The sequence below is a fragment of the Scophthalmus maximus genome, chromosome 4, assembly GCF_022379125.1.
Source record: "Scophthalmus maximus strain ysfricsl-2021 chromosome 4, ASM2237912v1, whole genome shotgun sequence".
Lineage (NCBI taxonomy): Eukaryota > Metazoa > Chordata > Actinopteri > Pleuronectiformes > Scophthalmidae > Scophthalmus > Scophthalmus maximus.
The window spans coordinates 4,892,610-4,918,797 of record NC_061518.1 but is presented as its reverse complement, the minus strand read 5'-3'; the positions used below and the strand labels follow the sequence as shown (position 1 = coordinate 4,918,797).

The following is a 26,188-nucleotide window of genomic DNA, read 5'->3' as shown; positions in this document are numbered from 1 at the left end:
CATCACCCCCACACACTCCGCCGCCCTTTCATTATTTCCCCGTCGCTCGCTGTGATTAAAGGAGACGGTAATGGAAAAAAAAATCGGACCGGGTCACAGGAGGACATCTGACTTCACTCGCTTTCAGTCCTCATAGTCTGAATTCTCCCTGAAGTCCCTCATGTCTCGTGTCGACCTTATCCCTGCCAGCCAGCCCCCCCCCACCCCCCCCCCCCCCGTTCCAAGTTTGATCAACGCCGCTGCAATAACATCACTCACCGTAAGCTAATGAGATAGTTTGATTAGATTCTTCTTCCGGAGACTCGTGGGCTGACTAATTGCGTTTGATTCATCCAGATTCATGGAGGAACCAGATTGCGGCATTGATTTGCTCCCGTGACAACTGAAGTTACACTTAAAAGGTCAATTGATTCCCTCAAGAGGTAGTTATGCTTGTAAAAGTCCAAATCAATGTGTTATGAATCCGTACTCGCAGCAAAACCCCCCCCCCCCCCCCCCCCCCCCCCCCCCCCCCCCCCCCCCCCCCCGTGACGGACTGCTTCCAAAAGACCTCGGGGCTTCTTTTTCTGCAGTAACGAGAAGAAGATTGTGTATTTACAGCCAGTGGCTTTTCATAAACACGGGACAATTTGTGCTTTTAGGGCAGAGAGGCAGAGAGGCAGCCCTGGGATTTGATATCGCCTGGAGATAACTTTAGGGTTTGTGATGCAGCTGGCGCTTATTTGTGGAGAGGAGAGTTGCATTGGGGGCCGCAGCAGACACATAATGATGCCGCTTTAGTTTTGTTATGCACTTACTCTATACACCTGTATGCATTCACCACGAAGCCAATGTGTGTGTTTCGCACACGGTTCTCTAGTGCCGTTCAAACGTCGGCCCTGCCCGGGCGGCTCTTCAGCGTCAGTGGGACTCACCTGATGCAGACCGTGGGGGGAGGAGCCTGCCATCAGCCTCCTTGCTCCCAGCAAATTGTCTAAAACTTACCCAAATAAATGCACTATGCACCGTTTGAGTAATGTTTGCAGGACAACTCTAAGCAGAACCTCGTGAGACCAACTATTGAAGAGACGTCACACTGACCATGTATCTGTATCTGTTGCACGTTGAGAGCTGAGCTCCCAACAAAGATGTGGACAGAAAAATGATTCTGGTTTCTTTCCGGAGAGTTGAGATTTTCGCCAGGGGAAGAGCTTGATAGCAAACACCAGGCCGACTACACTCTGCTCCTATCAATACAGTCAAATGTTCTTTGTTTGGCAGCGAAGCTTCTATCGATGAGCAAAACAACTGGACGGACAAGAATCCATCTTTTTACAAGGTGCAAAATAATGTACAAGTGGCTTTGGGGGGGGGGGGATAATGCCCGCAGCTGTCAATGAATACGCAATAGGTGTACGAGAGCAGTGAGTGTGTTTATTATATACATATCTTAATTTTTGTTGGCACAATAACAACCTTGACTATTCAAGGTAGTTATGAAGAATGTCAGGCTCCAAACATCAGCGTCAATAGTAATGTTTAGCTCACCCGTCCCCTCACATGTACAGTAGGGGCCCCCGTCATATGTCGACACACTTGCATAATGTCTGTATGACAACTGCATGTGTGTGCGTGCGTGCGCCTCGGCTGTGACATGTCACCCTCTACTAGAGCTGGCAAGACGATGCATGGGGCCCGCGGAGGCAGCGGCAGCTTTTGATTACGGCCCTGCGTGACTGGGGCACCACCCAGGCCCGGACCCCGTGTGCGTGTGTGTGCAAGAAATAGTTTTAGTTTTTGCCACAAACATGTAGGTTTTCCGGTTTTATGGGGCCCCAAGTTAGCGGCCCCTCGTCATCTATCATGGCCCTCGTGCTATCATGTCATCAACTTAATTGTTCTCTCGCTCACACCCAGGAAACCCGTCCCCCTCGTAAAGAAAAAGTCCCATGTCTTCTTTTTTATGGGCCGAGGACTCTAGATGTGTAGCCGCAGACAGCAGGAGGGTTTTACCTTGTTATAGAAATGAGCAAAAATAGAACAAACATAGTAAATAGCTAAATTTCGGCTTTGCAGTTCCACCTTCTTCTTTACTCTTTCAAAAGTACGCCACTGATCTTATGTCACATCTACGTGCTTTGGGCGGCTCACAAATCAAAAGTCAAAGCGTGTGTCGATCAAAATATCAGAAGAAAAATGTCACAGAGGAATTCTTTCTTCCACCAGCCATGTGACGGGGATAAAAAGTTTGCTGTAATTTGACGCATGTAAAGAATCACAGATTTTCTGAAAAAAATCGGATGGATGTTTTAGTCTGTTTTTTTGCTTTGACACGCCGTCTTCCTGTCCTCCGCCATTCAGGCTGCAATAACAAGAAACTTTCCATTTAGCTGATCAGATAAGGACCAACACCCACAGACACACACCTCTTCCTTTTAAAAAAAGAAAATAAATCACATGAGGTTTATCTTCACCGGTGGGACTGGAGGTGTGTCCGTCCGATTCCTGTCTCTCTTTTCAGTTTCTCCTTTTGTCTGCGTTCATCTGCCCGCTTTATATTTCAGATTGGCACAAATTGTGTGTCTCACAGTTTTCTAGATAGTCACTTGATATGTGTCTTTTCAGGTTTATCTGGACGGGGGTTTAAAAAGGTTGTTGCGTGGATTGAGCCTCACGCGAATGAACCTGCCTCTTCCCGAGCATTGCTGATCCGCCAAAACCTTATCACGTTAAAGACTGATTATCTTTAACTTCATTCAATCGAGAGCGCGATGTTACAGCAAACATGACAGAAGTACGATATAAACTAATACTAGACGGGCGACTGATTAAATTAGCTTTGTCTTAGGGGTTGTGCCATGTCTTCAGTGCCCTTCCAAAAGGGAAGTTAGGTGTTTTAGGGAGAAAGAAATGAAATCGCCGCACAGAGGAAGCGCCTTGAACGCCTCTGCATGCCGTGACCAGACCATCGAGCGAACTTTGTTTTCGGGACTTCACAGACAATCTCGGGGCCTCTCCGCTTCCACTCATCCATCCGTCGTCTACCGCTTTATCCAGTTAAGGGTCGTGGGGCGCGGGGCTGGAGCCAATCCCAGCTGACATTGGGCGAGAGGCGACAGGTCGCCAGCCTATCACAGGGCCACACACAGAGACGGACACCCATTCACACCTACGGTCAATTCAGAGTCTCCAATGAACCTCACCCCGTTCTGCATGTGTTTGGACTGTGGGAGGAAGCCGGAGGGACCCGGAGAGAACCCACGCACACACGGCGAGTGCTTCCACTCAATTCTGGTCATTTTTGAACCATCAGAGGGAGTCCGCAAAAAAAAAAAGAAAAAAAGATCGAATTCCCTCTCTCTACGGCTGCGTCTGTCGGACACCACTCTGTGGGCACGGAGCTTCTTTTCCCCCGTTTGTTTTGGCCTGGATTAAGAGAGAGCCCTTATCTTCAGAGGAGCAGAAGGGATCATTAGTGCGATCCGAGCTCCACTTGCCCTCGGAGCAAAACCCATTGCAAGCCATTGTTCAACTTCACGAAGCAGACTGGACTGCGGCCAAGTGGAGTGGTAACATGTCTGCCATATTAAGACCCTTTCGCCTAATAGACGGCTGCTGGAGCCTTAATGGCGGACGGTAATAAGCCTCGAGTTCACCGTCGACTCCTCCCGGCCTCCAACATTCATGTCAACGACTGCTCTCTTCAGGTTTTTGACTTTGACATTTCAATTTCTCCTTTTTCTTTTCTCTTTGTGTGTTCGACGGAGGGTGGCCTTCTCCCCCTACAGCGCGTCTCTCTCTTCAGTTGACTCCTGGTTATCGGTGACACTTGAAGTAATCTGCCCGGAATCCCTTCAGGAATCCTCCAAGGTTTTGTTTTAACAAGCTCACAGTGGCCCTTTGTTGGCAGCTCATTGGAATCAGTGTCTGAATTAAAGCTTCTTTTTACTAAGCCGCCGGCTAAAGAGATAATTCCAGCCCCGAAGAACTGGCATCGCGGCTCCTTTCAGCTATTCTCCCTCCTTCATGTTGGTCATGGTGTTGGTTGGGCTTTTTTCTTCCCTCTCTCCTCCTCTCGTGTGCATCTGTGTTGCCTTTGCCGCTTCTCTTTCCTTAGTCGGTGGTATTATGGTTCTGTAAAGAGTCGGCCCGTTTCCAGCTGGTAGAGTTGAGCGCCTGTGAACCGTCGACTGTAGGCAAACGTGGACATGGCGTCTCTGACATCGTCCATATATTTATGTAGGGACATATTAAGTCTAGAGCTGCAACAGTCAATCGCTTAGTAATCAGTCGCCGACTAGTTTTATTAATCGATTCATAGGTTCAAGTAGTTTTTGTGGAAAAAAAAAGTCCAGATTCTCTGATTTCAGCTTCTTCAATGTGAATATTTTCTGGTTTCTTTGCTCCTCTGTGACAGTAAACTGGATATATTTGGTGTGTGGACAAAGCAAAACATCCCCTTGGGGTTTTGGGAAACACGATGGACATTTTCCACCATTTAAATTCCTCCTTTTGGACCTAACAACCAATTGATTGATCGAGAAAATAATCGACAGATTAATCGATTATGAAAAGAATGGTTATTTGCAGCCCTAATTAAGTCCTGGATTTGGATTTGATCCCTCGCCGCCGTCTTTGTCAGTTACTAGATGAAGAAAATCCAAATATGTGTGAGGCCTGCAGCCAGGCGTTACAGCGGCAAGAGCACTGCAGTGTGATTGGCCGAGACACCAGCCAATCCAACAAACACACCCAAAAATATACCCCGCCCCCTTTACCCACCTAAAGCTGCCATGTGGAATATTGCGTACAAAATGTATTTTCCATTTAGCCTTTAGAACTTTTTGATTCAGATAATCATCACGGTCGGACATATTTTTATTTTTTTTTCATACTGTACCTTTTGAAGTGCCACTGTTGCCAGCCTTACAGCGGACACCTAGTAGAACTTAAAAGGCGCGTTCTCTGGCTGCAAAATTCAGCCACAGTGGTAACCTCTTGCTGGCATATGAATAACGACCTGCCGACATACTGTAAATGCCTTTTTTTTTTTCTTCGAACTATTTTCAGGTAGTCACACTGGAATCTTGGTCTGGTAGCCACACACAGCTGACCAAAATCCTTCTCTGCATCCTTTTTTCTCTCCAAACGTTCACCGTTGCACATTCATGTTCCATGCCGCAAACGGCCAATTAATGAAGGTCATCAGGCATCTTCTTGCCCCCCCCCCCACCCCCCCCCCCCCCCCCCCGACACACACGTCACCCTCTGTTGAGTCCTGATAGCTTCCACCACCACGCTTGACTGGTACATTTAGGCGTTTTCTACTCATTGCTCAGTCCAATAGGTTCCAAATGTCTGAACTCCATTTAGAGAAAATTGTGCATGTCAGTTTTGGAGGGAGGAGGTGTGTGTGTGTGTGTGTGTGTGTGTGTGGGGGGGGGGGGGGGGGGGTCTGAAGATGGAGAGATCGACAGGGAGTTATGGGAAGATTAAGAGTCTGGGGTGGAAAGAAATGGGAGACGGAGTCGTGAAACTGAGAGAGACGGAGATAAAGGGCGCCGCAGGGCGTCAAGTCCTGTCACAAGGCGAACCTCACCGGGGGGGCTCTGGAAAATGAAACATATATACACACATACGATCAAAGTGCACGGATTGAGTCGGCGTGGACACACGGAAACACTTGTCAGCATTCATAAGTAGGGACACACACACACACACATACACACACGCATTATGCAAACAAAATCCACCCATACTCTTTCCTCCCGGCAGGGAAGGAAGCAAACACTGTTATGCACAGCATATAGCACCAGTACTAATGGGATGAAACAAGTACCCAGACTCGTTTAGGATTATTCATATGCAGACATGGCTCTGCCACACACACGCACACTCTCACTCACTCACACACTCACACACTGGTGTCTTAACTAAACCAAGGATTCCACCTGCCTCTGCTACACACAGGTAAACAACCAGGGGACACCACACTGTGAAACACATTATTCACAGCTCACACGTCCACCTGCAGGTAACACGCGTCACACACACACACACACACACACACACACACACAGGCATAAACGCAAACGCACACACACACAGGCATAAACGCAAACGCACACACAGCGGGCTGAGGGCTGTCTTTACAATCGGTCTACGAGCATCACGTCCTCATTTCAGTCCGTGTCTCAGCCGTCAAGTATAAATATTGCGGTTTCCTCTGCCACTATTCATTTGTATGGTGTTTGACCTGTTCTGCTACATAGTGTGGTGGGGGAAGGAAGCAAGGTAATGTTCGGTGGTCTTTTGTTTGAAGGACTTTTCATTTTGGATTTTCACAAACAGACTTTTGTGATGTTTTGAGATTTCTATTTTCTACTGTAAGTCTTTAGTTGGAGATTTATTTCCCAGAATGCCTTTGCTTCAACCTTCGGCATTCATGAATTTTTCATTTAAGTTGAGCCCATTGATTTAAAGACATAGCTGGGAAGGCCTTTCGATGAGTACAGTGTGTTTATGACTCGCAACCCCAAATGAACTACAGGTCTCTAATCTCCAACACTAGAAGGTTGTTTTTTACGTGTGGTTTACAATGTTGAAATGCTCTTTTACTTATAGTTATTTATACAGTAGCTTTCATTTGTTACTTTACATGATCACAACTAACCCCCATAATTATCCTGTTTAAAATGAATCCTATAAAATTGAAAAAAGAAGATGCTTTATTTCCTGTTTGGCAATTATCTGTTTTAAAGATAAAAACAAAACAAACAAAAAAAACTCCACTCTTCTCTTCCAGGTGAGCTTGGAGAAAGAGTAGCGCGGTAGCCCTGGGTCTTATAGACGAGGATACAGCGAGGACATTGTGTGCGACTGACATTGTGCCCCCTCTTTGTGTGCTCCTTCTATTGAGTTGCCACTCTTCCCTCACCTTTGCTCCGTGTGTTCTGAAAGACTAAACAAATGTGCACTTCGAGGTCGGGAACAGCACAAACACATCGAGCACTCCATCGTGTCCTGCAACCGCGCAATATGTGCACACGCGCACAGCGCATTTGGTCCTTCAACAGTTTTGATTGCAAATAACCTGGCCGCGTTAATCGTCGTGCTCCAGTTTACACTCGTCCACAGAAACACACACACACATATACTGTACGTACGCACACACATGCAGTCTGTCTCGCGCCGTCCGCCTCTCTCCCCGCAACACGTACAGTCCAATTATAGAGAGAGAGAGGGCGAGGCCCGGGCCCTGTGCTCCACAGCGACCTTGTTCTCGGACGGATTGATGAGGCGCTGTATCACCCCGGCAGATCAAATAACTCCTTCCTGGCCCTCATTACCAGGACTAGTGTGTGTGTGTGTGTGGGGGGGGGGGGGGGGGGGGGGGATCTGAAATCGCTCGGCTTTGCTGGGGCAGCATGCAAAGCCGCACCGGTGCAAAAAAAGTCAGTGTTATTTTTCACCCACTCGTGAATAAGTGAGGACAGAGGTTATTGACCCCTTTTTTAATCAAATAATATGCTGTTCCCGTCTGCTGAAAAGGTCACAGTTGTGTGAAGGATGCAGATAGTAATTGGACAAGTTGTTGCTTTTTTCCCGTCCGCTTTTCTCTTAAATCGTAATTTGGCAAATGAGGAGGGCGTGTGGAAACATTTGGTCTGGAGCGCGCTGGTTTGCGACGTTCCTGCTCCGTTTGGACAAATTGGTTTCCGAAGGAAAAGATCACTCCTGTGCGTGTTTTAAAATGCATCTCTCATTCGCTGCTTTGCCTTAACCGCCAGGCCAATCGCCCCCCCCCCAACCTCTTTGACGGCGAATGCAATTTCATTTTATTTCCTCTGAACGTTCTCGTGACTCCTCTCTCTCTCTCTCTCTCATCTGTATTCCGCAGTTCCTCCGCAGTTCGTCAAGCGGCCGGCCAACGTCTACGCCCACGAGTCCATGGACATCGTCTTTGAGTGCGAGATTTCAGGGTCACCAGCTCCCACTGTCAAGTGGGTCAAGAATGGAGACGCTGTCATCCCCAGCGACTACTTTAAAATAGTCGTAAGTTCACTCGGCACTCGGCGACTTGTGCCCTCTCCCGAGTTGTCTGCCGCGCTGCAGACATGGTGCCGTCGGCAAAACCTTGAGATTGGTTGGAATTGGTAACTGCTGTCTTTTCCTTTTGCTTTCAACTGTCCCCCCCCCCTCCCCCTCCCTCCCGTCTCGTCCTGCAGAAGGAGCACAACCTGCAGGTTCTGGGTCTGGTCAAGTCCGACGAGGGTTTTTACCAGTGCCTCGCGGAAAACGACGCCGGCAACATCCAGTCCAGCGCCCAGCTCATCATCTTGGATCACGGTATGCCACTCGACCAGCGCCACCCAGTAGTGTGCAAACCAGATGTCTTTAGCGTTACTCGCTAGAATCTAGCTCACGAATGAGACAGAGTTAAGGAGACGCTCCAGCGAATTAAATGACAAACGTCAGCGAACGGCGCTCGCTCAGACAACCGAACGTTTGAAATCACATTTAAATATCAACTACGCTCCCAAGACTCCAGCTATGCCTCTTATGAATCACAGTCAAAGAAGTTGTCCAGTGTGAACAAAATGCTCGTTGTTTTGCCTTTGTTAAAATGTCCAAATGATTTAATAGTGCAGTACACCAGTGAGTCTGTTTGGGCCCTTTAGAAACACAGACGAAAGAAATATGATCTGTGGGCGGATCTCCTCCCTTTCATATTCAGTGTCTCATTTGGAAACCCCTAAATGGGTTTGCCGAGGCTGTGCACATCCGAGGAAGGTGTGAGGCGAGAGTGTCGCCGTGTAGTGAACGGTGAAATGAAACCTCTGGAAACCGGAGTTCACCGTATCTGGTCCGTTCCACATCTCGCCTCATAGAAACGCCGTGCGAAATGTCATGAAAGGCTGCCCGGCACAGTTTCTGCGCTTTGATTGCGGCCTCCTCGCACCATGCAAAGGCTTCCTTCTAGCAGGGAGCCGCACCTAGACAAGATGCTGGATAACTGCGGCATTCGTCTTTCTTCCTGTGCATTTTTCCCTTTGTAAAGCCAAAGGAAAGGTTTCAAAACTAATTCCCAGTGTGGAGCCGCTGGATGTAGAATGCAACAAAAGCAGACGCCGAGGAAAGTGGCACGCAGCGCCACAACTAAGTGCCCGAAATAACGATAATAATAATAATAATAATAATCATTCAACATCCTAGTACTTGGGGATAGTTTTGTTTCATTACCTCTGACCATTAGAGAAAAAAATGTAGCATAACTTAGATTTGAAATCATTTGCGCGCTCATAATAATCACGGTCTAAACCCGCCAGGCAAGAAAGAAAAGAAAAAAAAATTACAAGAAAATTCAAGATAATAATAATAAAAAAAGACAATTTCACTAGAAAGCATAATCGAAAACAAAATAACAAGGTCGGGGGAAAAAGTGGAGGAGCAATAAAACGGCAAGGGCAAAACAATGCTAATGCAGCAGAAGTCAGATTTTTCATGTCAATAAATTAGAATGGCTTTTTTTTTTTTTTTTTTTTACTGTTGTCTCAAACTCTCCCATTTTTGCTGAGGTAGATGGCAACATGTATTCAAGCGTGAACCCCCCCCCCCCCACTTGAAGCAGGTGGCTAATGGATTAGCATAGCGGCGTCCAACCGGTGGCCCCCCGGCTGTGTCGTCTGCTCTGATTGGACGACATTAGGGCAGAAGTAATGATGGCCTGCAGCTCAGTGTGTATTTGTGTCTGACACCACTGGCGAGGCTTTTTGCCACTTTACATGGCCCCGAGTTCTTTCTTCTTTTTTTTGGGGGGGGGGGGTTAGAGTTGAAGATAAATGGGATGAATTACCGAGACAGCTGCCCCTTGCACACGGGGGTCTGCCCCGAGCGGGGCTTTGAAGAAATTCATCTCCTTATTAATCCATAAATATTACAGAGATTGTGTGTACATCTGCCTTGGTCACGGTGATACTCACACTTACCGTACCAACCAGCTGTATTGTTTCCTGTTTCGTTCATCGCGTTCATTATCCCGTCTCAAATCGGAGTCTCGGATGGTGCGGCGGGAAACTCTGCGGGAAAGGCTGCTTCTCTTTCTCTCTCGAGAGAGAAAGAGAAGCAAGGGGGGCACAAAGTCACATCTCTGGAAAACGAACAAACTTTGAACTTTGTTTTTAATGCTCTGAGAACGCTGGTTAGTCTACAGCTGCGCAAATGTGGGATTCCTCCAAAGACCTTCTTGTTTTGTTCCTTTTTTTTCCCTTTTTTAAAAAAACAAAACAAAACAAAACCTCTGTAGTGAACAAGAAATTAGCTGAACTTATGTCACTGTGACACCGTTTGTTCTTCCTGTGAAATCGTCGCCGTTTCTCCGAGCTCATGCGGACACACCCAGGCCGGGCGCTCTCCGCAATTGCCGACTCCGAATGTCCCGATCGATGGGACCGTATTTGGATTCAGCTCTTTTTGTCCGCGGCTGTTTGCGTCCCGTGGGAACGGCGCCGCGATGCGAGCGAGAAATGAAGTTCCCGAAAAGAGGAACATATCTCACAGTATCCATCTGCCGAGGGTATCCTCCGTTCTCTTACGCTTCTGAGTGTGGACAGACCGCTCTCCAGCCATCTGCCACCGCTCGCACCACGTCCTCTCCCCTCGGCCTTTCGCAGACACCTGCTTTCTGTGGTGACGCAGCACACTGGACTTTGCGTTAATTGTGCTGGCCTGAATATTCTCCTCTGTGTGGCTTAACCCCCCCCCCCCCCCACCCCCCCAGCTGGGCATCTTTCTTTGTCCACTTCACACAAACACTCCCCCTGCTCTTCGCCGCCCCTGTGTGTGTGTTTCACCTCAGTCAGGTGTCCTGCGCACACACCTGCTGCCAGGCTTGAATCGGCCTGAATCGGGGGCCAGGATAACACACACACACACACACACACACACACACACACACTGTCCGTCCGTCTGTCGGCTGCCTCGCAGTCGGGGGAGATAAGCCGGGGACTTGCCACGGGGATGAAGTTGTCTTCACCCAACAGGGAAATCAATGGGGGGGGGGGGGCTGCTTCTAAACACCCAGCGGCTGCAAGTTGACTAATATTCATTAGCGTTCGGAATCTTTGCATCTTGACACTGCCAGCTGCCGTTGAGTGTGTCTCCACGATGAATCCCACTCACGGCCGTTTGGAATGGAAAGGCGTCAGCTGTGAGCACGTACAGTATTCCAGTACAGTGTTCCGGCAGGTATTAATAGCGACCGGTGCTCTGTATCAATACGCTCCGCTTCCAGACGTTGACGGGGGGGGGTGGTTACTATTCGAGCGACGTGCGCAAGCCTCTCCCTCGCGGTGCCGTATCTTGATTTTCAGGCATTTTTTCGAATCCATGAAAGCCGCAGCGGAGGTCACAAACATAAAATAGGACCTGGGATCTTCGCCGCCCCGGACGTGCCACAGCGACGTGTGCGACGCGTGGGTCAGCTAGTTGCAAACAGATGTGGGTCAGCACGGGAGCAGAATGCGTGAAAAAAGTGCTCCTCAAGGGGACGTAGATATGCAGACCTATGCAGGCCGAGCGGCGCCCCCTTGTGAAGCCAGTAAATATGAGCGCGACAGCGACGCCGTAGTTGGAATCAATGCAGAACGACGGGCCTAATCAGGAGCCCTTCTCACTAACAGAGGTTTTATCACGTTCCCCGGCGGACGGGCCCATTATTCCCTCGCCAGACTATAAATACACCCACCAGTGGCTGTAATTAATGATTGTCTCCGCTGGCAGCTCGTCCGTATGCGCGCCTCATTGTTTCGCGGTGAAGGTGAGGGAGGGTTGGGCCACGGGCGCAAGAGGACGAGGTGTTCGAGGGATCGCCGTCACGTGTCACCTGCAGACGTTGTGTGGCGACGGCTCGCCTCGGCCTCTTCCAGGCACATGATTATGTGAGAGGCTCATGCGTGAAGCGGCAGTGGGCGGCAATTACCGCTCGGAGAGAGGAAAAGGGGCCACGTTTTTTTTCAAATTTTTCTTTTTTTTTTTCAACTTTGAAGTTGCACGCGCCTCGACAAAAGCAGTTGTTTACGTGATTGTCATCTCTCCGTGAAAAAGACTGAGGCGGCGTTTGAAGTTTGATGAGCAGGCGCGCTTAAGAAAATAAATGCGTATCCATAAGTTTTTTTTAAAAACGCGGCCGCTTCTCTTTGTGAAGCTCTTTGAGGTGGAGGGCGGAGCCGAGAGAAACATTTAGTTTTCAGGATAGCCGGCCTGGTGGGAAGTGGAGAGCTGCGTATTGAAACAGCTACATTTTTAGAATCCGACTGCCATAACAGTGTTGTTGTTGTTTGTGCAACCAAAACCATGGATGCCAGGGTGCCTGGAAACTATTACTTCATAGCCACTTATGAAAAAATTGCTGTTCCCAGATTCAAGCACCTGCGTATGAAAAATGCAAACAGATCTGCATTTGACATTGGCAAATAAAAGAGAAGAGGATGCACTCCAGTGTGTCTTTTTCTTTTTTTTTCTTTTTTTATGTTTGCATAAATTCAAGAGACGCACTTCCATTTGCATGTGAACACTTACTCCTGCGTCCCTCCACATGCGGCCATGGTAATACTGTACGGAAATACTCCTCTGTCTGAGTTCGTCTGTCCCTCTCCTCCGCTCCCCTCCGCGCCTCCCACCGCTCACATGAATTAACGCTTCGACACTTCTTGCCTCGTCGTGTGCTTCACCAGAAGAGCTCCAGAGCTCGTGTGGAATGTGCAAGGTCGATGGGCTCTCGCGCTGCTTGAGCCGCAACTGTTTTTGCGGGTGCATTTTCGTTGACACGAGAGAGGAGGGAGGCCTCTTGCTAAATGCTCGGGTGAGAGAAAACACAATTATGTCTTGCGCAACCGATTGTTGGTGCGCCGGGCGTGCGGCCACACGACTTTGAGCTTCCTCTCTCCTGTGGCCTGGCGTCCGTAGCGAGGACTCTGGTCCTTTTCTGATGAAGGAGGGGTGATTAACTATTTCTAACGTTAATGCGGTTATTCCGGCTTCTGTCAGATCAGAAACTTAAACAGGCGAGCAGTCTCCTTCTCCTTCTCCCTCCCACTCTCTCTCTACCTCACCTCGCTTCCTCGTCCATCTTATCCAGCCCCCCCCCCACCCCTTAGACCTGTGGCAGCAAACAGAGGAGTCCTGTCCCTCCCCTCCCCTCACAGGTGCCGGACCCCCGCGGAGAGACGGAGACTCCTCGTCACCGCCTGCGGCGCCTGGTTTTCCCAGTGCAGGCGTCAGCGCGGCATGGTGAACTGACGCGTGCGCTCGCTCCACAGAGTTGTAGCCGGCGGGCGCAGGGGGCGATTCTTGGAAGGAATAGTTAGAGGGTCGCACACACAACGACACACACACGCACCATAACTTCATCAGTAAATCAAACGCAATTTCGGCTGATCAGCGCCACAGAACGTCTCACTGTATTTGCAGAGGACTTACTGCCGTCAGCAGTCGGAACTCAGATACAACCACTCGTTTTGATGCGGATCCCAAGTCAGTTTACACCTCACGCAGATGGGACCTCAGAAAGGTTCCGCGAGTCAAGTGGAAGTCTGGATCTAAAGACAATCTATCCTTCTGTACTGTTGAAAATTGTAACAATGGCTGCCTAAGTTAGATAAAAAGATATCTCTACATATTTCTCTAAAGGCCCTTGGCGCTAACAAACAAAACAATGCAGAACAAATAACCGAGAATGGGGCAAAAATTGAAAATGAAAAAAGCTTCATTTTTGATGTTTGGAGCCAAAACCCCCCCGACAGACCCCAAATATTGTCCTGTTATATAAACTACTGGCAGGAAACAACCACAACATTAATAAAAGAAATCCAAACCCATTACGGCCGGCTCTTCATAAACTGAACACAGCCTGGCCAAAGACAACTGTTGTGGACCAGGCCTGGTTGCCAGAGGCAAATTGTTCTCACACTGTGCGCAACAAAAAGTCTTTAAAGAGACGAGTTCTCCGAACAGAACTGATAACTGCAGCACATTTGTTCCTGCAAACAGACACTCGCATTTTTGTAACTGTAGTGTTCCAACACAAGCAGTAATTATAGCCACACGGGCCATTGACACACATGAGAAAACACTGCAGCCTAGATCCATTTTTTGTTTGGCTCTTATGCAACCGAGAAGGGTTTTACATACAAATATCCATATTCCGAAGTTTAGTTTTTTCTTCCTGACCAATTAACGTGAATTGAAAGCTAAGCGACAGATGACGGTGAGATGCTTAAAACTCTGTGCGAGTAGTTCCGCTGCGACGACGGCTCGAGCTGCTGGTGCGGAAAAGAAATTCGCCCGTGTAATATAAAATGTAACTAGACCACGATTAAAGGACAAAGGGGCCGAGTGAGTTTCCGACGAGTTTGAGAAGATGGAGCAGTAGAATGTTGAATCCTCCTAATAGACTGGTAACAGACAAACCGCAGCCAGGGGATCCCTCCATTACATCAGAGCGACCCGTCCTTATTCCCTGTTCAAATCAAGAACTGAGAATAGCCTGCTAAAAGACCCCCCCCCCCTTCTCCCCCTCCTCCAGCCAGACTCCACCAGCACTGTATAAAAAGAGCCTGCGGCCCACTTCAGGGAATACAGCGTGTGCTCCATCATCTTTTAGCAGGGTCACGGCCGGGCCAGCGGGGGCGAGAGTGTGCAACGTTGTGAGCATGCGAATGTGTCACGGTGCACGGTGCACGGGAGGGGGCTGCCATGTTTTTTTTGTGTTGGCACGGGCCTGCGCCGCTGAGTGTACCTTCGGCAGCAGGCGCCAGTGTGAAAGAAACAAAAAAAAATGTGACGGCTAAACAACATGTCACGCGCTGCCGGGACACGCGTCCGCGCACGCACATACGGTCGCCCTTCTTTCGCCGTTTCTTCAGGTCACACAGGGCCACGGGCTAATTTATATTTATACTAAAGCGATCCAGCCGAATCGCTCCTCACATGCTCGTCCAAGCCTGCAGTCGTCGTGTCAAGGCCGCGCTCGCTCGCCAGCCCCTGACTGCCTTGTCTACTGCGTCCCTTGTCATATGCTAGATGTGCACACGTACACAATATGTTGTACATTCGGAGGCGGATAAAAATGCCAGATGGGAGTATGTGACAGCGTCGTCATGCGGTCCAGGCTCCCTAAGAACTAGGAATCATTTTCCCTCACAAACGTCAAAGACATCGACCTGTTTTCTAGAAGCTGATTTTTTTCACCTCATGCCGCCGTGGGTGTTTATTCTCGTGAAGCGCCTGATCTCTCCTCGCAGTGTTCAGCACTATTTGCTGTTGGTGGATTGCGGTTGATTAAACAAATATGATAATATTGTTGTCTTATTTGTTGTGGTTATATTTCTAAATGCCCTGTGATCATGAAAGGGGAATATAAAACAAATCCGGGTGCATTTGATGGAGAGTATTAATAATATGTAAATGTGAATATATTCCTCACAATTCTGCCTCATAGCAATATTGAAATTGAAAATTGTAGGGATAAAGCACTGAAATGTAAATAGAAAATCCGTTGGCATGTGCGCACACACACACACACACACACACACACGCGCACACACACACGCGCCATGTTACTGATAGTGATTAGTGAATGTGTTCCTCCACTAGAGGCAATAGGAAGCCGATCAGAGGAGCTGTTACCCAAATTGTTTTTGAAGAGCTGAAAGGTAATAAGAGCCTCCACCAAATTTCTGTTTGCACAGGCGCCGATGGCTAAATAAGTGTTTTTGTTGTGGCTCTGTCTCTCAGGGGGATGGTGCTTAGTGTGTGTGTGTGTGTGTGTGTGTGTGTGTGTGTGTGTGTGTGTGTGTGTGCGTGTGCGTGTGTGGGTACAAGCCGAGGCTCTCACGTGCCGAACTTTTCTATGGGTTGTGTTTACTCAACCGTGACGAAAGGCTTTGCCTCATTTATAAATGGTCCGTCGCCCAAAGTGCTAACTGCAACATGTTATGGATGACTGTTTTGCTCTTGTTCTGCACAGGAAAGACCCCCCCCAAAAAAAGGGATTTTAAATAGCCTCCAGCACCTGCGTCAGTGCCGCGTTTTTTCGAAAGGTCGGTCTCGTTATCAGCACCACGCTGAGGGGCCAGACTGCGTACGTACGCGTGCGGTCTGCTTTTCTTTCTTTTTTTCCCGCCAGCCTGTTGTTTGCCCAGCACGCACTCATTCAGGACGCCGACCTGATGGCTTTGGACGCGGGACAGTCCTCTGGGTGCAATAACTGGAGGTACCACATGGCACAAAAACATCACTTTCCCTTCACGCCCTTCCCCGGAAACGGCGGGGCGCCGCCAGAGCTGGAGCTTTTCTTATTTTTTCTTCCCGTCAGCCACCACCCCCTCTCTCCGCCCAGCCTCCCAGTTTCCATGAGCTAAAAGCAGAACGGTGGGAAACATCACTGTGGGCCGTGCGCGCCCCGCTAACGGGGTGTGATGCCCGCTTCTCAGTAGGTGTCAGCCAGGGAGGCCCTTTTCATTGGCGGGGAGTTTGATTGGCTGGGCGGTTTGATAGCGAGTCTCCCGAGGGAGACGCAGCCGCTCCCGCTCCCGCAAAACATCCCATTTGACCTTTTTCCGGTCGTTCAGCTCCGCTCACTTTATACAGGAAATGTTGCAATTGCATGTATATACACACAGCTGTCTCTGAAATCAATTACCTCGGCCCGGGGGCTTGCTCTGTTCCCCTGGAAAGGTTGAATTGTACCCGTGCACCTCCGAGGTAATACGATACAGAGGCAGAGCAACGCAGGAAGAAAAGGCACGTTCGCAGTCCCGGGCATCGGTGGCGAAATGCTCTGGAGATGTGCAACATCACTGGCTGCTCTGATCTGCTTGAGAGGACGAGCGAGCCCCAGAGGCCTTCGCTTCCCAGCCGGCATGTGCAGCATGTGATGCATATGATGCAGGTTCTTGAAAACGTGCGAAAAAAGGTGTAGAGGAGGAGGAGGAGGGGGGGGGGTTACATTTTCTACCAGAGATGCACATCTTAATTTGCATACCAAGTCTGGGCAAGCAGCTGTTGGCCTCATGATGGTGCGTGTTTCTGCAAGTGTGTGTGTGTGTGTGTGTGTGTGTGTGTGTGTGTGTGTGTGTGTGTGTGTGTGTGTGTGTGTGTGTGTGTGTGTGTGTGTGTGTGTGTGTGTGTGTGTGTGTGTGTGTGTGTGTGTGTGTGTGTGTGTGTGTTGAAGCAAGGCGTTCAGAGGAACAAAGCAGTCACACCCACGTTAACCCACCAGTGGCTCGTGGATCGCAGGGGTACACGTGTTTGAGGGTGAGCGACTGTATGTACACACAGTGGACGGTTAATTATTGATGTACCCAACCCCGTTCAATTACAGCCGTCGTTTCCGAATAGGGCCGTTTGTTTTTCCCCCCCTTACGTGTCGGCGTCTGTGGATCCCCTGGGTTTTTTCTTCTGTCTCAGCAGAATATATATATATATATATATATATATATATATAAATGGCATTTTAGACATTCCCAGACACATTAAACTCGGCAAGCTCGGTGTTTATTTTGAGCACGCAGAGCGGGGATTGTCACTTTAAGAAAACCATGTTACCAGAGGACTGAATTGCCCGGGGGGGCCGAGGGTGGATGCAAACGCAGACATACCGCCGTGGACCCATCCATAAAACACCACGCCACGCAAACGCCTTCCACTTGTTTGTGCAAGGCCCACGGGGGGGGGTGGATTTTAAAGGGATGTTGATTTTGTGTGTGGAAAAAAAACAAATCAGCAAGATAAATGTCAAATTGAACAAACGGTGCCGATTGAGCTCCGGGGGGTTTCAAAGGGACCGCTTTTTTCTCCTTTTTCTCTTTTTGATAAAGGAGAACGTGCGCGAGCTTTGGGAGTCCTCGGAAGTACAGACACCTCCCTCCCACTAAAGCATTTAGCATCGTCACCACATGGCGTCCAGGAGCCCCGGCGATCCATCGGATGGGTCCTTTCGCATCCCGCTGCCGCCAGAGGGGCGTTCAGGGAGCGCGGGGACATAAATGCACCTGTGACCCACCGCAAACCCCTTTGGTGGCGGCGTTTAGCGGCCTGCGTGTTCATTCAAGCAGGGAAGCTGTTTTCGAATTGATGTAGTCAGAATGGGGACCCGCACACTTCATCAGCAGTAGTTTACGATAAGAAAAATCCTAGAGTGCACACGCCCACATTTCAATATTCAGAAATGCATGATCGTGTAAGTCTCAAAGTTATTCCTCTTAATTTGCCTTTGATGTCTCCCTTCTGGCCTCATCGTCAGTGTGGTCGCTGCCTAAAAATCTTAAAATAAAAAAAAAATAAAAATAAAAATTCAACCGCTAAAGACTTAATGAGGAGAAAATTCATACATTTTTGAGCTCTCCGTGCATTTCTTTTAATCAATAAATAGCTCATTGCGCCCCCCCGGGGGAACGTGCCCCGGGTTTCAAACGTCTTTGCCGATCATTGTGACCACGGCATATAGAAAGTGATGGAGGAATGCCGGAGGAGCTGCCGTCTGACAGTTTTTTCTCGGAGAATCAGTTTGAGACACGGGGGTTTTCTGCTTTTTCTTGGCGGAACTCCTCGTCGGTTTTAGGCTGTTGCGAGGTTGGAGCTGCACTTTCAATTTTGAGGCCGCGAGAGGGGGCAACGCGTGCAGTTACCGGTACGCTCCGCCCCCCCCTTCGCGATCCGACGGCGTATATATCTCTTGTCAGTTCCCCCTCGGCCGCGATAAAGGTCTGGACGCAACAAGTCCTCTGCTAACGCTCGTGGTCCTGACAAACAGTGTCCGAGCACTGAAATGAGCCGGCGATCAATTATTTCCCCTCGTGCACAAAGCAATTTTTTTGGCTCTTTGTTGATGAAGGTCTCGCATTTCTATTGTTTGTATAATTGGTTTTCAATCATAAAAAAAATGGAAATTGCCATTGGTTTGTGAGTACCTTCAACAGGACCTAAAGGAAAAAATATATAAAGTGCACGCTTGGTCAGCCACTTTCCCGCACGACTGTTTCACCCCTCGCCTCTCGCTTTGCCTCCTCCTTCTTCTGTCTGACTTATGGTTTCCCTTTTTGTGTCGCGAGCTGTCAGACTCGCTCATCTCTTCCCGCTCTCATCTCGAAAGGGAGCGCGGGGGAACAAGATTGTCGGGGAAGGAACAGTCGCAGCTGTCAGCGGGTCGCTTTGTGGGACCGACTGTTTCCCCACTACATTTACTGAGGAAACGTCCTGAAATTATTCATTTTATTATCTTTTTATCTCCGGTTTTTTTTTCTTTCTTTTTTTTTTTCCCGCAGACCGGCTTTCATGGAATCCATTTTTGGATTTTTGCCTGCAGCACTTTTATGCAACCTCAATTTTAAACAATATACAATAACACATTTTTATCCTGGTTACATTACATGACATTCGTTTTGCCGCGGACGCTTTTGTCCAAAGCGACTCTCAGTCGTCGAGGCGGGTGGCATCAATGGCCTCGCCTGAGGGCCCGCACTGGGATGACCTGGAAATCGAACCCCCACCTTCTGTACCAATCAGCGGTGTAACCCACTAAACTGTACCAGCCGCTTATCTGGTTTGTCTTCATTCCAGATTATGCTGATTCCTAATTGTTTAGTAAACAAGCTTTTTTTTTCATTCAGTATTTCTTTCTCTTCATATTTTCCTTCCATTTATATATATATATATAAATATATATATATATATACACTCTGAACATACATTATACTACCATGCAAGCCTTTTCTAGATCAGCCTTTTTAACCTGAATGTGTTAATACATCAATCCGAGTCACTCGAGAAACCCATAATGGCGATTCTAGTGTCTCTGCCGTTGCTTGTGCAACCTTCACATTTTTGTCTCTTATCATATTTTTGGTCTTTGTTCAGAAGGGGCCTGTGATTTCTCCGCACTCCGGAGACACGCGATGTTCAAGCAGTAGTGGGGACAGGTTTTTCTCATTGTGCGACTGTTACGTGTTCGCGTGAAAAGGACAAAAGATCGGCGGCGGCGGCGCTTTGTGCCGTTTTCTCTCTCAAAAGGCTCTGTTCCGTGCTCTCCGTTCCCCTATTCTGTAGCAGGGGGAGAGGAAAATAAGTAGTGACTCAGTAATGGACCATTAGCATTGTGCTGGATTCGTCTCTCATGCCGCCGTCATTACCGAACCACATTAGACATGGAAGCTACAGTCTTGAGAAAATCCATTCTGCAGGAGGCCTGACGTGGCCTGCTGAACGCCCCCCCCCCGAAGAGAAGGCTGTCTGTACTGTACTTGCAGCGCTGTGGGTGCGTCTGGCAGATAGATCCTCGCCTCGTCTTGGTGGAGTTTTTTGCGATGGCGGAGCCTGTGAGGTGAGGCTCTGTTATCTGTGGACTGGAGACCAGATTGGGGGGGGGACCGGTGCAAAAAGGGATTACGGCGTTCGCAAGGTGAGATAAAAGTTTTGTTGATGAGGCTTTTAATCCAAACTTTCAACACACCGCTCCAGTTCATTTTAAATTCGGAGAACGGCCCTTCGCGTCGAGACGAATGCTCTCGTCCAAACTGGTTTGTGTACCGGTCGCACAGATTCATTATGCAGATCTGGAGTAACCTTCCTCGTTAAGCCGTAATGCCAGACATTCATTACCTCTGGCGCGGTGACTAATGGCACTATTAATCAGCTATGAATGGAGTCGGGCGGCGGCGGCGGGAGGCTGACACCTCCTTACTGTAACAGTCCGAGGCGAGCGCTTACAAGACGGATTGTCAGAGGGACAGCGGAATAAAGAAGCTGCCCCGGCATGTCAACTAGCCGCAGCTGACGAGGCGCGTGACGATGGAAACGACGTCTGACGTCGCTTTTTTACGTCCGCCCCTTTTGCCCCCCTCCCACAATGCATTTCTCTCTGCACGCGTTTTTCTCGCCTGACAGCGATTTTTCTCTTTCTAAGAAGCGCCGGGCGTCCCGACCTCTCGTCTCCGTCCCCTCTCGTTCTGAGATCCACACCAGGTGTTTCCAGTACCTCTTTTTGAAGTGAACCCCCCCCCCCCGACCCCCGAGAAGCCTTTTTTTCCTCGACAACGCCGGAGGCGAGGTTGGATTTTCTTGCCTCAAATGGTTCTTCGCGTACATGTGTAGAAAAAGGCCCGACCGTGTCAATCAACGCGCGGCGGCTCTGCTCCAGGATATATGAAACAAAGTAGTAAAATAACACATACTTTGGACACTCGTGATCCCGTCCTACTTTTTTCAGGTTTGGTATACTTCCAGCTGTTTCCGCTCATTTAACGGAAATAAACGGGGTTTGTCCGATAAGCCGTCCCTGCCAGCCCCTTTTCTTAACGTCAGACTAACGGGGATTAGTGACATTTTCACATTTCTATTCGGGAGCTGGAGCTCGGCTTAAGGTTGAACTTCCTCATTATGGAGATACGCCATCAAACCCTTCCTATAGCTTTTTTTGGGGTTTGTTAATACGTCTAACTAAAGATACGGTGCGATCAGTTTGCAGACTTAATTTCTAATTCTTTAGCTTTACCCCTGTAATTCAAACTCATTCATTCAGAACCTGCTTTCCACCGCAGCCTTATTTATTTTCGCTGAGTTTCTTTTTGGGGGGGGGGGGCCTCGAGCACTTTTTATATAACCTTCATTTTTAAACTGATTTCCCTCGCATTTTTCATCTTATCTCCATCCTCTCGTGTGTTTTTTCCAGGCCGCGCCTGATTCCTATCTGCCTAATGAGTATTTAAACAAATGAATGGTGGTAAATCTGTGAGAAATAATTCATTCCGTCCCCCCCCCCCCCCCACTTTGTGGATCACTGTTACAGTAGCTCTCCAGCAGAAGTCGGTCAGACGTCTTTCGTCCATTTTGTTGCTTGTATTTCTCATTACATGTTTCGTTTTTTCTTCATTTGATTCTTTCTCTCCTCATATATTCGGTACATATTATCTATCATGCCAGCCTTTTGTAGATTAGATGTATTATACATGCCTGTGTGCTGCCACAACCGCAAACGTCACCAGCGTGTTTCCTTTGGTTACAGATGTAACCGGGAGGGTTGGTGGGTTGGGGTTTTTTGGCAAACTCTCTATTTCTTTTCTTGATCTCCCCCTCCCCTATTTTTCTCCTCCTGCCCCTGTATTAGATTCAGTGTTTGCCGTTTCTGTCCCCAGTCTTTGGCTCTGTTGTTGTGTAATTGCAGGTTTTTTCTTTATGGAGTCATTATTGGGGGGGGGGGGGACCTTTGTCTCCGTTGCCAAGGTGAATCATAATTCGAGACGGTAATTGCTGTGTTGTCTCACAACATCGACCCCCCGCCCCCCCCCCCCCCCCCCCCCCACGTTCCTCGGATCGTGTCGTCTTTGTGTGTTCCACGTTTTAGTCATGGAGGATGTGCCCCCTCATCAACAAACAGGCTTTACAGCTTTTGTTTGTCCTGTGAGCCTGGTTATGCTTGTTGATGTTGTGATAATCCCATCACCGGTGAGTGCGAGACATGCCGCAGTGTTGTGCCTTGTTTTTCCGTTGTGTGTGTGCGTGCGTGTGCGTGTCGCTGTATAAATGAGGATAATTGTTCGGCATCTGGTAATTTACACCGCAGTCAGAAAGAATTAGGGCGACAGTGTGTTTCTCATAGTCGCTGGCTCGTCGCGGGTTTCGAAATGAGACGGGGGCTTCTTGAGGTTCAAGATCTGACTTCCAGCTTCACGGCTGTTTGAGATCCCAAATGTGCAGAAAGGGCAACTTATTAATATTTCGTTTCTAGGACCAAAGGGTCACATCAGTCGCCTGATCTGAATCTATCTGAGCACGCATCTTCTCGGAGCATCACTGGTGGAGATTCAAAGTGTCTGCTAATGTGTACGAGTCAAAATTACACATGATGAGTTACTGTAGTTCTTCGTTCTTGTGGAACAGGCAACAAAATATGATAATAATAAACATCTACTTCTATAGGACTTATCTAAACAAGGTTACAAGGTGTCCCAACATACACAGGAATAAAACGGCACAGAGAGAAATACGACGAGACCAAAATAAGAAAGATAACTTACAAGAAAAATGATAAAAACAAACAACATCAGACAAAACCAATAGAAAAATCCGACACACACGTCTCCCTGTCCAGGCTATGTGCCATGAACGTGGAGCTCAAACTTTTCAGACGTGTGTGCAGATGCGGAAGGTCCGATCTTGATGAACGCGTGCGTTCAAAACGTGTAATAATCCTTTGGAATATCGGCAAATCCTTCGATCACAATCAAGTCGGTGAAGTGGAATCTTGAAAAGGCAAATTAGCGTCTAGTCCACGCGCCCCGACGGGCGAAGACGCTTCTTTGCCCCTCCGGTCAATTTTCCCCCGACCTGCGGACAAATGGAAAATGTCACGCAGGCTTCGACATTCTTTCCCTACGGTTCCGTTTTGCCCCTCGAACCCGCCGGGGCAAAATGAAAAGCAGATCTTTTTGCTGAGTTTGACCGCAAGTTGTTCCTCCCCACACAAAAAAAAAAAAAGAAAGAAAGAAAGAAAAAAACACCAAATGAAATCACAAACATTTCTGTGGCTGGTCTGTGGAATGTGGCAGCAGAAGCGTTTTTTTTTTTTTTTTTAAACGACGACAACAACAACGACCGACATGTTATTCGAGAGAATAACCAGAGGGGGGGGTCGGCCTCAGTCCTCGGTTGTTGTACTGTCTGAGATAAAACTGTTTGATTTCACATAGGCGGTTTTCTCATGTGCATTTGAGGGGCGGGACGGGGGGGGCCGCGTCCCTCTCTGTGTTTTGCCACCGAACGCTTGCCAAATGTTTAGTCGATAAAAAATGTCGCCCAAACAAATGCACACCAATCATTTTGGCACGATGACAAATGATTGGCGGGGGGGGGGGGGGGGCCGTCCGTGAAAGCGGAGCGCGTGACGCGTCGTCCCGCGGCCGCTGTGTGTATTAGACCTGCATGTGTAGTGGCCCCCCCTTGTATTGTGCTGTTTCACCCGTCCGCACCGTGAGTGTAGTAGAAGTGTTTTATGTTCTTGTCACGCCAAAAGTCTTTTTTTTGTCACGTTGTTGTTATTTGGTTTTCTCTTCTTTTTTTTTGTTCCCTTTCCTTTCTTCCGTTTCACTGTCATTTCCATTTCCACCCCCTCTTCGACCTGCTCCTTGCGGATGCCTCTGCGCAATATTTCTCTTCACCCCATCCCACACCCCACCCCCCCACCCCCCCTCCCAAACGCTGCCACTGTCTCCTGTCCCTCCCTCCCCCTCCCTCCCCCTCCCCCTCCCTCCCTCCTTCTTCCTCCCGACCCAAAGATGTTGCCCTGCCCTCTTTCCCTCCCCCTCCACTGACTCCTAACACTACTGACCATGTAACGCCAGGCTCGGGAGGCGTAGCCAGTCCAGCGGGGCCCACTCCCTCGGCCCCCCGTGACGTCGTGGCCTCCCTGGTGTCCACGCGCTTCATCAAGCTGACCTGGCGCCCACCGGCCGAACCGCACGGCGACGAGCTCACCTACTCAGTTTTCTACAGCCAGGAGGGCACGAGCAGGTAGTACACACACTCTCTAGTACTGCCAGGAGGGTACTAATACACGTACACTACTGCCGGCGTCAGCACCGTATTAATATACATACTGTACATGCCCGTGCAGGCCTCTCTAGTATCTCTAATTAAAGCGGTTAAAGCACTTATCACAGCGGTAACTGTTCATTAATTAAAAACAAACTCCCTTCCCTAAAGGATTACCTTTTTAACACTGATGTACAAACAAAACGTTCAGTTCAAACGCTGTAATTTCATTTATTCGTTCCATTTTTTCCCCAAGTATCCCTGTGATGAATTCTTCTTCGCTTCTTTTGTCGAAGATTTACTGTGACTGAAATTCAAGACGCTGCGAGGGGTTTTTCCACAACTGCTCTCAAGCGTTTTGGCAACTTCCTGTGTTTTTTACCCTGTAAAAACATCTTTTGTGGCCGCATTGGCCTCAAACTGTGGTGTTTCTAACACCTAGAGCCCGATGTGCAAACACAGACATCACCATTACTGAGTGCACATGCATACACTACGTGCAAACAAAATCAAGTCCCCCTGCGGACGGACGAGGGCCGACACGCTCATCTTCAGTCAATTTGCCGATCCACCGACTGTTCATTTTGTGATGCCTCTGTGTGTCCGCGTCAGGGAGCGAGTGGTGAACACCAGCCGTCCCGGGGAGATGGCGGTCACCATCCAGAATCTCATGCCGGACAGCAAATATCGCTTCAGGGTCGTGGCGCACAACGGCAACGGCCAGGGGGAGAGCTCGGCGGCGCTCAAAGTGGCCACCCAGGCTGAAGGTAAAGACACGCGCGCGCACACACACGCACACACACACACGCGCGCGCGCTCACACGCACACAGACGTTCATTTATATTGCAGCAGTCGACGGGACGCACGAGCATCAAAGCAAACTCCAGCCGGGTTTGTTGGGAATGGCGCTCACACCGGCACACTGAGGCAAACAGGATGAGCACAAATGTGCAAGTAAACATTCACACAAACAAATATTCCCTCGCATACAGCATACGCTCACTTCAAACAGAGACTCACACACACACACAGAGGAGGCTATTTACTTCAGCGCGTTAAGGCAGACCACCCAACAGCAGACCAGAGAGGCAGTGTTTTCTTGTTATAAGCCTCTTCTTGTTTACTCTCACAACAACATGCTCTATAAAGCCTCTGTGTGTGTGTGTGTGTGTGTGTGTGTGTGTGTGTGCGCGCGTGCGTGTGTGTGCGTGCGTGCTTGTGCGCGTTCAATCGCGCCTATTTAATCTTGAGGGATGCTTGAAAGTAGTATTTCACATTTCTTCCCGTAAAACATTGCCCTCATCCAGTGTGTGCGTGCAGAGATGCTACACATAAGCTTATTATAACATTTTGACTGGAGGACACGTAGGAATTTGCTGAGAAAAGACGAGAGGACCAAAGTGCTTCCCTGTGTTCTCTTTGTGTTCGGGGGTGTGCGCGCTCCTCGCGGCTGCTCCTCCAAATCTCTCCAGTTTCACCCACATTTGAAGCCGCCGTGAGGGGATTTCCCCCGCTCACTGTCGGGGGGGGGGGGGGGGACGTCCCTCACCCCCAGACTCGGCTACAGCTCCGTCACTGTCGCTTTTTCTGGGTCAGCCTCCGTTTCCCTAACCCGTGTCCTTG

General features: G+C 48.9%; 1 protein-coding gene across 10 annotated transcripts in view; it reads left to right on the top strand.

The window, feature by feature from the left end:
• Positions 1–26,188, top strand: part of neo1a (neogenin 1a) — a 151,607-nt gene that overhangs the window by 97,198 nt on the left and 28,221 nt on the right. For 9 of the 10 annotated variants that reach the window (XM_035628085.2, XM_035628077.2, XM_035628081.2 and 6 more), the window contains exons 6-9: positions 7,880–8,034; positions 8,208–8,328; positions 24,309–24,543; positions 25,177–25,331. In XM_035628085.2, coding sequence (XP_035483978.2) covers positions 7,880–8,034; positions 8,208–8,328; positions 24,309–24,543; positions 25,177–25,331 — 666 coding nt within the window. The remainder of the gene's footprint in view (positions 1–7,879; positions 8,035–8,207; positions 8,329–24,308; positions 24,544–25,176; positions 25,332–26,188) is intronic. The other variant, XM_035628083.2, reaches the window with a different exon arrangement.